The 13,428-nt window shown below is 43.4% G+C and overlaps 1 protein-coding gene across 9 annotated transcripts in view; it reads left to right on the plus strand.

The window, feature by feature from the left end:
- The window catches only part of Ankrd44 (ankyrin repeat domain 44), a 264,217-nt gene that overhangs the window by 222,877 nt on the left and 27,912 nt on the right, over positions 1-13,428 (plus strand). For all 9 annotated transcript variants that reach the window (XM_040753614.1, XM_040753617.1, XM_040753618.1 and 6 more), the window contains exon 17: positions 9,561-9,632. In XM_040753614.1, the coding sequence (XP_040609548.1) occupies positions 9,561-9,632 (72 nt within the window). The remainder of the gene's footprint in view (positions 1-9,560; positions 9,633-13,428) is intronic.

Below are 13,428 nucleotides of genomic sequence, written 5' to 3' on the forward strand. Positions count from 1 at the left end.
AATAAAGAGGAAGGTGGGGGGAAGGAGATTGAATCGAAAGGAATAAGAACTGAGAGTCTATAAACAATGCTCTGCCGTCTTTCCCAGGAACATTGGCACTCTGGAATAAAGGAGGGTAGGCTCCCATTTAGCAATACAAAGGACATGAAGGAAGGAGTCAGAAGGAGCTAGTGGGTGGCCTGGCTAACACCTTTGAGGAAACAACTCCAGGAGAGTTAGAGATGCCAAAACTCAAGCCTACAAGCCTGAGGTAGGCACTCCCTTCAACTAAAGAAAGGCATGATGGTTGGTGCCAGAGTGTATAGCTAAAGAGAGGCCCACAGTGAAGGAACCCACAAAATAAACCACTTTTTAAATTGACATTCCAACAAAATTAGTTTTTGGAACATCATGGTTTCATTATGTTATAAGAAGATGAAATTGTTTTGATTTTTTGTACATATTGCATCTTTTAAAAATATTTTCCTCATTATTATGCCCATGAAATAGCAGCCATCTTACACAAATCAAAACATGACTTAGTGAAATGAGATGCTATGGGCTTTGAAAGAGACCATTCTTTGAATTAGCTAAGGTTCAGTTGGTGTGTTCTTGCTTTGGGCTGGTCAGAAAGCTGCTGTGTTGTTGTTTAATAGTGTTCCATTTTCTGCTGTGCTAAGGTTTAGTTTAGAAAGGATGGGGGAGGCCAGAGGAGTTGTTTGTTGAGCTGCAGGTGATCTGAGGTTTAAGTCCTGAAGGCTTCTGACATGAAGTCCCTAGGTCCTGTTAAAGATTTGAGGTATGAAGGAGACCAGCAAAACAGACAGAGTGACACTGTGAGTTCCCACTAAAGTGTGCTAAGGAAAATCAACACTGGAAAGCAAAATAAAATAGATGGCATTCTTTCTAGTGACAGGGAGAAAAGCAAGTACTGATCACAAGGTCTTCTGTTGACTTGGTGATTAGTTATGTCCAGCCTGCAGCCCACAGGACACATCTCCTCAGCATAGCTGTGAACGAAGCCTAGCCCATCTATTGATGACACCATTACATTGCCAAGTCAAAAGGTGGGCATCCCTAGTAGATGCTTGAGCCAAGGGCAGAGGGTAAGCTCAGAAGTAGACTGGTCAAAGGAAGCAGCCTGTAGAGGAGAGGCCAGGGAGCTCAGGGAGGAAGAAAGGTGTCTGTGAGAAATGGTTCATGTCACTAAGAGGGCAGGAGTGTTATGCATTCTGTCTCAGAACCAAAGAAGAGCTGGCTGGGAATCCTGTGGGGTTGTTATCTGATACTGACTGCACAGCTCTGCCTGCTCTGCTCCGTATCTAGCAAGCTCCCCTTCAAAGCGGAGAGATTCACCTTCCGAAGTTCTTTAAAGGTTCTCAAGAAAAGAATTAGTTGTGATATGAGGAGGAGAGACTGGCATGGACATCTCCCAAGAATATAAGGCTTAGTGGGTGCTGGAGAGGTGACTCAGTGGTTAGGCATACTTGTTGCTCTTGTAGATGCCCTGAGTTTGAGTGCACATACCCATGCAGTGGTTTACAACCACCCTGACTCTAGTCAGGGGATCTGATGCCCTCCTCTGGCCACTAAGACACTGCACACACATTGCACAGATACACATGCCTGCAAAATGTCCATATGCATGAAAAAATAAATCTTTTAAAAAAGAACATAGGACTTTTGAGGATGTGTGTTAAGGTTGGGCCAATGAGTGGAGACAAGTATACTTTTCAAAAGAATGCAGAGCATAGTTCACCTACAAAGAGATAAGGAACACCTATTAAGGACTTGAAAAAAAAATCTCATTAAGTACTGAAAGAATGAGTAAGATGCAAAGCTCACCTGAGGACCGTTGGAGAAGCAGAGCAGTTAAGGCAGCAATAAAATAGAACTATTAGGCTACACATCAAACTGGTTAATATCCCAAAGGACAACAAGAAGTAATCCCTGGGTTTTCTTTCCTACCAGTTGGAGATCATTTGTATCTCTGCTGGAAATGAGCCTACAAGTTAATATGTAACTTTGCAGAGAATTAGCCTTTAATTAGCATTAGACTATCAAATGAATGTTTGGGTGGGCCTGTTAATGCCTTTGAAAAGATCTGGAATTTTCCCCATCGTCTTATGCACAAGTTTAGACATCTGGGGCATATGTCAGTGGTAAATGCATGCCTAGCATATGGGGAACTGTGGGATAGCGCTCCATTGTTCTTCTGAACAGTGGGGCATCTTTCAGGTGCCTCTTAATATCTACCAGGATCTCTGTTGTTTTGAATCCTAAATTCTTGTCATCAGTGTATATTGGCCAATTAGCACTGAGTTCTGTTTTTCCTCTTCTGTCCCACACACACATTCACCACCACCACTATACATGTGACACTCAACAAAGAGAAAAGAATAAAAAAAAACCATCAAATGTCTTCTCCAAGGGATAGACTATAATATATTGAACTTCCTACTAACAGAAAAAGGTGTCCTTATCTTTGAAATGCTCTCAAAATTTAAGAGGCAAATAGACATGGTTTGCACTAGTTCCTTTCTAGAAATATCAAGGAAGTAGCTGAGATTTTCTTCTGCACTGACATTTCTTTGCAGCAAACATTGCCATATCAGAATGGTCTGGAGCACATTCATGTCATAAGTAGATATGAAGGGTTCCCTAAGAATGTTAACCAAGGCACTCACTCACTTTGTACCAGGCCAGTGCTGCTAGAATTTACTGGTGGCTGTGGCTTACGGTATGGCTAGCTGGCTTCCCTCGTGAATCTCGAATACAGAGTGTACTCTGTGGTAGTTAGTATTCACTGTTGGCTTTACAGGAAACACAATTGTGTAGAAGGCAAACCTCTGGATACGTTTGTGAAGTGTCCAGAGAGGGTTAGCTGACTTGAGAAGTCCCTCTCTGAATGGGGGCGGTACCATTTCAGGGTTTGTGTCCCATGCTTCATAAAGAGGAGAAGATAGAATGCCAGCTTCTATCGCCCTACACCCTGCCTGATCCAAGGTGACGGGGATTCCTCCTGCCATCATGTCTGCCCACTGTGATGGGCAGTGTCTCTTCTTAGACTTTCAGCCAAAGTAAACACTTCCTCCTTTATCAGGTATCCTCTCAAAGCTACAACAACAACAAAAGTAATAAATGCAGCTTGACCAACAATGATACTGGCCAGGCTGGTATTGCTGGTATAGTTACAAAAATATACCAGTCAGTCAAACATCAAGTCCCTAAATTTTTAGTGGATACAATGTAGAATATAGGGAAAGAAACTTCAGAAAGCTCCCAGTTTATCCACCTAAGTTTTAAATAGAAATGTCTGTTATTTTTTATGGCAGCAATATTTATCCCTTGCACGAGTTTACAATGTGTGAGAAAGTAGGAACAGGAAATGAACATACCCATAGTTGGACCCTTGACCTCATCATTGGCAGCCTTTTGGTAGAATTCTTTCACATTTTCTACATATTTTTTAACATATATACAATGGCATGGACTATACAGTTTTATGCTGATTTTTCCCCATAAAATATTATGATGATCTTTTTCCAGTGATACTAAAAACTCTTGGTTAACATGAAAATGAATAAATCATATTCCGTTATTAGAAGGCCATGAGTTAGCCCTGGTTCTATAATTTAATCTATACTATGACTACTGGATAGCTCTTAGCATAAATCTTCTTTAGGATGCAGGCTCTGAAGTGGGTCTTCTGGGTCAAAGTGTCTGGACATAGTTGGAGGAGGATGGCTTTGAATACCATGCAGTTTGCATCTCACATTGGCTTTTATCTTCACTGGGGGTCCCATTAGCTTTCCTTTACACATACTACAGGCTCCTGTGCCTTTTAATTGGCAAGGAAATCAACAGGAACTGGATGCACACTGGAAGGAGGAGATAAGCAGAGTCATCAAAATCGGCTCCCAAGAAGAAATGGAAACTTAATCTAGCTAAGCTTCCAGTAGCACCCTCCTTAATTTGTGTTACTGCCTCTTAACGTGGCATAGCACTTGACTGACACATGTGAAAAGAGTTAATGGTCCCTTATTGGGGGTGGGGGAGTGAGGGGAGACAGAAATGAAAGTACATTAGACTCACACCTTTCTATAGTCACTGAGTTTCTGGGAGTAATTGTTAGGAACAATTTCAATCAGCATAGCTTTTTCTAATGTCTGTGAAGGCTTGTGAGCAGAATCCAGGTAGCCAGCGCTGTTCTCGAAGCAGCAGCATGGGGAAGTGTTTGTCTGGGGCTGGGCAGGGCATCTGTGGTTGTACAGAGTGGCCAGGCACCCACATGTGTCATCATGTCCTGACTTGTCATATCGATTCTGATATTGAAAGGTCTCTGGAATCTCCTGAAAACTAGCTATGTAAGTGCCTGGGATCATTTGAAGGAAAGGTATTGATACAATGGGGTGGTCTGAGATTTCGACTGACTCAGTCTTTTTGTGGATGGATCTATTCTATACACATGTACACGTGCGCACACACACATACATACACACACATACACACACACACACACACACACACACCCCTAGCTTAGGAGCTAAGGCATGTTCCTGGGGTTGCCAGAGTAGCATTCATTCCGAAGCATAAACGAGTGGGATGTAAACTAGAATTTCTGATGGAGGCGCCAGCTTTCCAGGAGCTTGTCATGCTTCTAACCCTTCATAGACTTGACAAATCCGTACTGCCAAAGGATCAAGACATTCATCTACAAACATCTCCTTGTCTTGAAGATATGTCTTGTTTTCTAGCTCTTCTTGTTTGTGAACACTGGCAATGGTGTCGGGGTCCAGCCAGAAACCAGCAGAGCAGGAGTTAACCAGACTTTCCTGTTTTGTAGTCTGAGCCACACTTACTTTCTGTTTTCTTAAGGAGAACATTTAAAAACTAGTTTAGCTAATCCTGAGGCCCTTGGGACCCTTAAATTTTTCACTGCCATGTTTTCAAATAGACAGATATTTTATACTATTTATAAAGCTTGGATTTCCAGCTTAAATGCAGTGTTTATGTATACCTCCCAAAAGTCAGTGAGATTGCTGTTTCGTTCACCTATCAGTCAGCTTACCACTGAGTTCATATTTGTTCTTTGTTATCACAAATTCACCTTGTAAAAGAAGTTCAAACTCTACCGTCCCATTTGCTGCCTTTACATCTAAGACATTAAGATACCCTTGGGGTGAGCCTTCTAGTCCTGGGGAAGTGCCTTTGCATTTAGAAAAATTGTGCTAGAAATGCTGTAAGCTCAAATACAGCAGTCTTCTCAGACTGAACAAAATGCTGAGAGCTAGGCAGGGAGTCATTTTGTAGTTCCAGCATTCAGGGCTGAGGCCAGATGATAACATGAGCCAGTGAGCTCAGGACCAGTCTGGGAAGGAGAGGAAGCCCTCCTCAGAAACAAGAGCAACAAAATATCAGGCATCCCAGGCGCTTCCTATTCCTGTGAACCAACCTACAATGGAGATGGTCAGAAAGTCTGTTTGCTTATGCTGTCTCTCTCCTGTCTCTCCACTCCCACTCCATGTCAGTGGGAGCTGGAAGTGGCCGTAATACCTTATCTTCCGGGTTTCTGTACCCACAAAGAGCCTTGGCAAACTGATGCTGACTGGAGGAAGCAAAAGAGGCTTAAGGGGCTCAAGCCATGCTATTCTTTATGTAGGAACTTTATAGTTGATTGGTCAGTTAAGAAAAGAATGAACTTCAGGATGTTCGAGGCGTTACAGGATAAAATGAAGTAGTTCAACAACAGCAAGTAAACAACAGACCCTTGTCTCTGACAAGGTGAAGGCGTGGCCTGGCTGACACCCAGGGTTGTCCTGTTCTCCACAGGCATAAATTTTGTGGAGTACAGCCTTAATGCTTTGATTACCTGTTAACTGCTCTGGGTCCCCCGATAGCCCCGGAGTTCTATCAGGTCAGCAACCACACCTGCTCACTGCAAAAAACTGAATTCTGGTGTTTCCTCCGGCCCATATTTGCTGAGTGAGGGAAATGAGGCGTCACACGCTGGTAGAATGACCAAACTATGTGTGTGGAAAAATCTTATTCCAAAATAAACATCGTGAGAACATACCTACCCTGTGTCTATTCACAGCATATTGTCTTGCCCTGTTCATCGTGTTTGTAGAAGTGGGGGAAACGGTTCTGTGTTCCTTTGGCCACAGGTTCATTCTAGGACAAGATTTGGAGCTGGTAGACTCTGTCAATTCCAGGAAGTCTTGCAGGTGATAAAGTTGCAAAACAGAGAGCAGATGTTTACTGGCCCCACTGGGCAGTGAAGGCGTTTTTTATTTCAACTGTGTAAGAGAGATGGAGTTTTTAAATCAAGACTTTGAAGTTAAAATTAAACTTGTTTTCATTATTTTAGTATATCCTAAGTTCCAGGTTCTATTCTCATATTAACGAGAAACAAACCCAAAATATCTCACACATCTATTATAGTTATTTATAATATACTATCTATAAATTTTAAATTGTGTGTTTTGAGCTATTAATTGCTACACTTGTTATTTAATCTACTAAAGCCTCTTAATCATAATATTTGGTTCCATATGTACTGACCCTGGAGAGGCACTCTGTACCCTCCTGAGGTTCCCAGGGCATTGTTCCTTTTTAAATTTTTAATTTTTTATTTAGATTAGAAACAATCTTATTTTACATATCAATCCCAGTTCCCTCTCCCTCCCATCCTCCCTCCCATCCACCCACCAGCCCCCATCCACTCCCCAGGGAGGGTGAAGCCTTCCATGGGGGATCTTCAAAATCTGTCACATCATTTGGGGCAGGGCCTAGGCCCTCTCCCATGCATCTAGGCTGAGAGAGTAGCCCTCTATGGGGAATGGGCTTCCAATGTCATTTGTACACTAGGGATAAATATTGTTCTACTAGAGGACCAATAGACTGCCCAGGAATGCAAACTGACATCCTCGTTCAGGGGACCTGGTTTGATTCTATACTGGTTTCCCAGCTATCAGTCTGGGGTCCATGAGCTCCCCCATGCTCAGGTCAGCTGTTTCTGTGGGTTTCTCCAGCCTGGTCTTGACCCCTTTTCTCATCATTCCTCCCTCTCTGCAACTGGATTCCAGGAATGTGGCTTATTGTTTAGTTTTGGGTGTCTGCTTCTGCTTCCATCAGCTACTGGATGAAGGCTCTAGGATGGCCTATAAGGTAGTCATCAATCTCATTATAGGGGAAGGGCATTTAAGGTAGCCTCTCCACTATTGCTTAGATTCTTAGTTGGGGTCATCCTTGTAGATCTCTGGACATTTCCCTAGAGCCAGATTTCTCCTTAAACCTATACTGGCTTCCTCTATTAAGCTATCTCTTTCCTTGCTCTCCTCTATTCTTCCCCTGACTTAGTCTTCCTGCTCCCTCATGTCCTCCCCCTTCCCTTTCTCCTAATTCTCCCCTCCACCATGCTCCCAATTTACTCAGGAGATCTTGTCCTTTCCCCTTCTCCAGGGGAACATGTTTGTCTCTCTTAGGGTCCTCCTTGTTTCCTAGCTTCTCTGGTGGTGTGGAATGTAGACTGGTAGTCCTTTGCTCTATGTCTAAAATCCATATATCAGTGAGTACATACCATGTTTGTCTTTTTGTGACTGAGTTACCTCACTCAGGATGGTTTCTTCTAGTTCCATCCATTTGCCCAAGGAAAATGAATGTCCAGGGAATAGACCATGGAGGAATTCTGCTTTCTGGCTTGTTTCCCTGGCTTGTCCAGCTACCTTTCTTACTTAGCCCAGACCCATCTGCCTAGGGGTGGTACTCCCACATGGGTGGGCCCTCCCTCATCAATTAACAACCCTTCAAAAACTGCCCCACACACATGTCCACAAGCCAATCTGATGGAGGCAATTTATCATTTGAGATTCCCTCTTCATATATTTGTGTAAGCTTGTGTCAAACTGACAAAACTTTCTGTGACGTGATAATATATATTCACTATGAGAAAAAAAATGGTTAGGAAACAGGGAGAAGACGTTAATTCTTCTGCAATCCTACTTGCAGGTTGTTGTGTTAAACATCTTAGAATGTATGTTTCTATGATGTTTCCTAAATATGTCGTGTCCATTTGGTCTTTGTTTTAAAGTGAAAATAGTGTCGCTTGTCCTGGAATGTGTGTTTCACCTGACAAGTTAAGGAGTTTCAAGGACAGAAGTAGGTGACATTCTTTTTTAGGAAATTTGCCTTTCAGGGTTTGAATACTGTAATTCTGCCGTTGTCACTGTCATTAAGAGAACCTTTGTTACCAGACATGGTGGCACAGTCTGTAACTGCAGCACTTAGAAGCAGAAGCAGATAGATCTCTGTGAGTTCCACGCCAACCAGGATTACATGGTGAGACAATGCTTCCCCCATCTCCCCACCAAAAAAAGTTAAAAGTAGAAATCTGTACAGTTTTCATTTGCAGGGCATAAAAGCATGCTACTATCTGAAGAATGGAAGATATAATTTTATTTAGTGGGGCTTACAAGACTGTGAGGATGTTTAGGAAAGTGAAGCCTATGCTGGACCTTTAGGAATAAGCTTGAATGAACACAATGTGCTAGGGAGTGGCCTCTTGCCTATAATCCTGGAGAGAGGGAACCTGAGGGCAGCCACCACAGTGGCTACTCAAAGACGTGTATCCTTGCCGATATGCAGGGACTCATCTGCCTCTAGAACCATCTAGGTTTTCAGCTGGATCCACCCTACCCCAAAGCAGATGCCTGGCATCATCCTCTCTTATTTTTCTACCCTCACTGTTCTGTGGCCTGTGCATGAGAAGCTGAAAGTCAAGCGTGTCTCATGCTACACTCATCTTGTTATTTATTGGGGGAATTAATGTCTAGGATGAGTAGGCAAAAAAGGTTTAACAGTAGTCTATGAGCGTGCCTTCTTTCTATAACTCTCCCCTGAACCACACGACTTTTTGAATTCAGCAAGTTACGGCTTCATGCATTTCATTGACCAAGCCCTGTCCTCTCTTGTTACAATGTTAGCTCTCTTGACTCTCATTATTTCAGACTTGAAATACCACCTTGGAGAGACCTTCCCTTACCATGGGTCCAGGTTAACCCTCAGTCTCATACTCCACCACCATGTTTTATTTTCATAGAAGCGCATGTCGCTTCAAATGCTTTCTTGTTTGTATATTTATTTGTCTGTGTTTAATTTCCTTTTCTAAACTCTAAGCTTCAGGACAGTAAGGAAACTCAATTTTTTCCAACAGTATTTTCTGTACATGTGTATTTGATAATGAAATAAACACCAGCTATCATTTTTCACTTCCGAATTCTCTCAGGGAAATGGATGTAATATGCATGATATTTTCTGGATTGGCAAAGAAGCGTCTTTTCAAGTACAAACATCTTTGTGTAGCTCGCAAATGCCAAGTTGACTGGGAAGCTTAAGTACTTGGTTTGCATGTCAGTTGGAGACGGTGGTACTTGATCTCTGAACTTCGTTTGCTGATACACTGTAAAATGTCTTAACGTGTGAAGCCTCCCTTCTCACTTATGCCCATGTTAGTAACCAGAAACCACAATTCCTTAGTGACTCTTGCTTTTATTTATTGGTTTATTTTTTTGTCTCCACAGCTTTTGGAAAGAACCAACACTGGCTTTGAAGAATCAGATTGTGTTGCTCCCAAGAGTCCACTCCACTTAGCAGTAAGTGAACTGCCGTGGGCAGCTTCCCCTGTTTGTTTCACAAAGAACAAGTTCACAAAAGCTAGCCTGCTTTTGAGATGTAGCCCAGAAAGGCAGTGATCAGTGCTAATGAGAATACCAGAGGGTTGAAAGCACAGGCAGCGGAGAGAGCCTACTTCACCTAGGCCTGGCTTCATCAGCCTCTCCTTACTTAGAGTTACCTGCCTTGTCTTCAGTGTCCCATCTGGAGAATAGGGACAAATAAAAAGATGAAGCCTGCATAAAGACGCTACTGCAGCAGGCGTAATAAATGATCACCATAAGCTTTAATCATTTTTTATATAAAGAAAACATTTCAGCTGAAGATCTGATTATAATGATATGCAAATGTTAAATCTATGAATAATCAATGTCACATTTTCAAATGTCACAATTAAAACCTGTGTGGGTTTTAAACAAACCTACGTGAGAATGGAGCAGAGACTGTGTCATTCTTCCTGGTTTGCCGTTGGCCTCCAGGGAGGTCCCCGCTCCAGTCTCCATGTTGGAGAGATCCTGGAGGGACAGAGCTCTCACTAGCAAAGCTCACTCCCCCAACCCCCCGGAATCAGGGGAGACTTTTGACTCCTCGACTCTTCCTAGAGGTACTTCCACTCTCATAACTCTGCTTCAGATGGTACCTGGCTCACCCGTGATGATTGGCAGCTATTTGAAAGAGCCCTGCTGCCTGGAAGTCACACCCAGCCACAGTCAGCTCGCCTGCTCCCAGCACTGCTGAATGGCGAACACTCAGTCATGCTCTGGTCATAGAGGTCCAGATGGTATTTAAATGTACCTTTGTTTAGTAAATACAATGGGACAGGATTCAAAGAGAATGGAAAGGAGCCAGGTCTGCTTTTAACTGGTACATTTTATCTATATGATGCACAGACACTTCTTTAGTGTTATTCTGATGAATGTTTACAGAGAAGAATGTTTTATTAATAGGTACAAGTGGGCATTCCTACAAGGTGAAAGGAGATAAGGCCTTGACACAAGGATTGGGAGTGTCCAGGGCTGGTCATCCTGTGAGGAGCCCACCCTCCACTGCCTGTGTCCCCACAGAAGCCCACTCATAGTCTCTGACACACCCACCAACACATAAACCTTCTCACACACACACATTTTGAATGCTGTACAATCAGCCATCCATCTTGGTTCGGAAGGTAGACTTGGATGGAGAACATGGGTGGGCAGTGGGTTGTTTATATGGACAGGGTTTCATAGCGGTTGGCTCTGAGACCAAGCTTCTCTTTACATCCCCATGCAGCTGTCTTCTGTACCCGAGCAAGGTCCCCAGCGCAGCTGTCAGCTATACCCAGGCAAGGTCCCCAGAGCTGGGTATGCATAGATGCCCTTAGCAAGGCCGTGCGGGTTTGTAGAGTCGAATCCTCATGCCCTTTACACATGGAGCTGATTGACTTGCTGCTGAGAAGAGAGTTCTAGGCTTCCAAAAATTCTATCCTCATTTGCTTTGTGCTCACCGTGTGTGAGGTGTGCTTCTGAGCTCTCTGGGTCTCCACTCACATAGGAAAGGGTGACGTGGTGATGACACCATGACAAAGGCAGTGCAGCAGCTGGCAGGGGTCAGAGAAGATAGGGAGAGGCAGTCCCAGATGCCACTCTTCTTATCAGTAACTCATCTGAACATGCTTTCTTCCACTGTAGATTAAAGGGAGCGAGTTCGTTAAGGTTCCTTTGAGCTTGTCAGTTCGTGAGTTGTGTGATGCTGGCCAAGTACCTAATGTCTTGTGTCTCAGTTTCCCCAACCATCAGAAGGAAGGGATATCCCACAAGAGCCATTGTGGGAATGGCAGGAGCTAATCGGGGTAAAGCAATGAGAAGAGGATCTGGTGGCCTAAGTGTGTCAACAGCCAGCTTCATCCTCATCAGTATCCACAGAGTCTCTCTCCTCCATGTGACACATACTGGCTGTGATAGTACTTTTCTAGGGGGAGATGCTACAGGGAAGGAATGAAGCCTCTGTCCTTGTAGAGTTTCCCACACTGGAGAGATATTAGCAAGCAATCGCCTGCCCGATGGAAGTGAGTGCTGCAGGAGAGAATGGAATGGAATCCATGTGATGGAGTGTTGAGGTGGCAGACAGGGCGCCTTTTACAGAGCAGAGAATGCCACATCCACACAGTGGACCTGAGAACAGAAAGTGCTGGGCACACATGTAAGTGCTGGCATAGGAGAATGCTTGGCATGTCCACAGAGCAGCAGTGTGGCCACAAGAGGGGACAGAGTGGGGAGAGAGAGTGGGGGAAACAAGGAGTAGGGGAACGGCTACCACAACATCTCACAAGGCCTCCTGGTCCAGGGTAACAACTCTGAGTTTACTCTGAGCAAAACAGAAACCACTTGTTCAGATTTGAGGAGACAAAGGAGATGGTGTGACATATGTCTCAAAGGTTGCAAACTTACAAAAGAATAGAAGCCAAATCCAGAGGCGATGGGGTGACTTGGCCAGAGTGATCCCAATGGACCTTTCTAGAATTACTTTTTTTCTTCAAGACACCTATAAGTAGGCTCATGACCCTCTCCAGGGCATATTGTTCTTAGGTAAAAGCATCCTGGCAAGGAAATGGAACCAGATGCCCCTAAACTTTGACCCATGGAGAGACCTGACCTTGGTACTATTTCCTGTCTGAATAATTCCAGTCTCTTAGGTCATCAGCTCAGAGAATCTCATTCATTTTTTTCACTTGAAAACTTTAAATTAAGAAATGAGGTTGTGCAAATGCGGGTCTCAGGGTTGAGAGTTCCAGATGGACTTGTGGTGTCCCTGAAATGTGCTGGGCTCCCAAATCCCCTCTCCTTGTTTGCCCATAGTTTTCATCTTTAAAGACTTAAGTAGATGAGTCATGATTAAGGCATTTAAGTTGCCTAATGACACACTTCTTGAAATAGTTTACACTAATAATTTAAATAATTTTAAAGTTTGGTACTCACAATGACATTTTAACATAGTAAAATTCATCCCTAACCAAGAAACTGTCTGAGATGGTTGCCCACTGGCAAAGAAAAAAATCTGTTTTCTCCAATGGAGTTTCCCTAGGCACATCAGCCACACCCCTGGACATGACAGGCCCCGTGCCCAGGAGTGAATGCCTAGCACAAAATGAACACCAAGTGGCTTTGTTGTTGTTGTGGGCTTTTTGTTTTGGCATTTTTTTTGTCTCATTGGTTTGCTTTTATTACCATTTTATGTTTTGTTTTTGAGAGAGAACAAGAAAAGAAAAGAAAATTGTGTGGGTAGGGAGGTGGGAGGATCTGGTAGGAGTTAGGGGAGCGGAAAACATGCTTAAAATATAGCGTATGAAAAAAATTAAAGGAAAAAAAGGCACTGCGAGCACATAGAAGAAACAGGAGAACTCGTCATGTCGGCAAACCTGGCTTTTGAACTGTCCTGAGTATTTTCAAGTGCCTAGTACACAAAACCATCCAGACTGCAAGTGGAAAGCTGTGTTTAGCAGGGCTCTCTCCATTGTGTTTTATGCTAAGCCAATTTAACTAGAAAACAACGAATGGGTCTTTGTTCTTTTAATTGTGAGGGTTAAAAGAGAAAGTACAGGGGCTAAGTACCTTCATTACCACTGTTGTTCCAAAAATGCTTACGGTCTCCTGCCTGTGTGTGTGTGTGTGTGTGTGTGTGTGTGTGTGTGTGTGTGTGTGTGTGTCCTGTGTGCCTTCTCTTACTCAAACCTAAGTATGCTGGCCATTGTCCTTGTACATCTACATGTGTTGTGAGTTTTCCAAGGCTTAAGTGAGCAGA

The sequence above is a fragment of the Mesocricetus auratus genome, unplaced genomic scaffold (assembly GCF_017639785.1).
Source record: "Mesocricetus auratus isolate SY011 unplaced genomic scaffold, BCM_Maur_2.0 Super-Scaffold_100010, whole genome shotgun sequence".
NCBI classification, from domain to species: domain Eukaryota; kingdom Metazoa; phylum Chordata; class Mammalia; order Rodentia; family Cricetidae; genus Mesocricetus; species Mesocricetus auratus.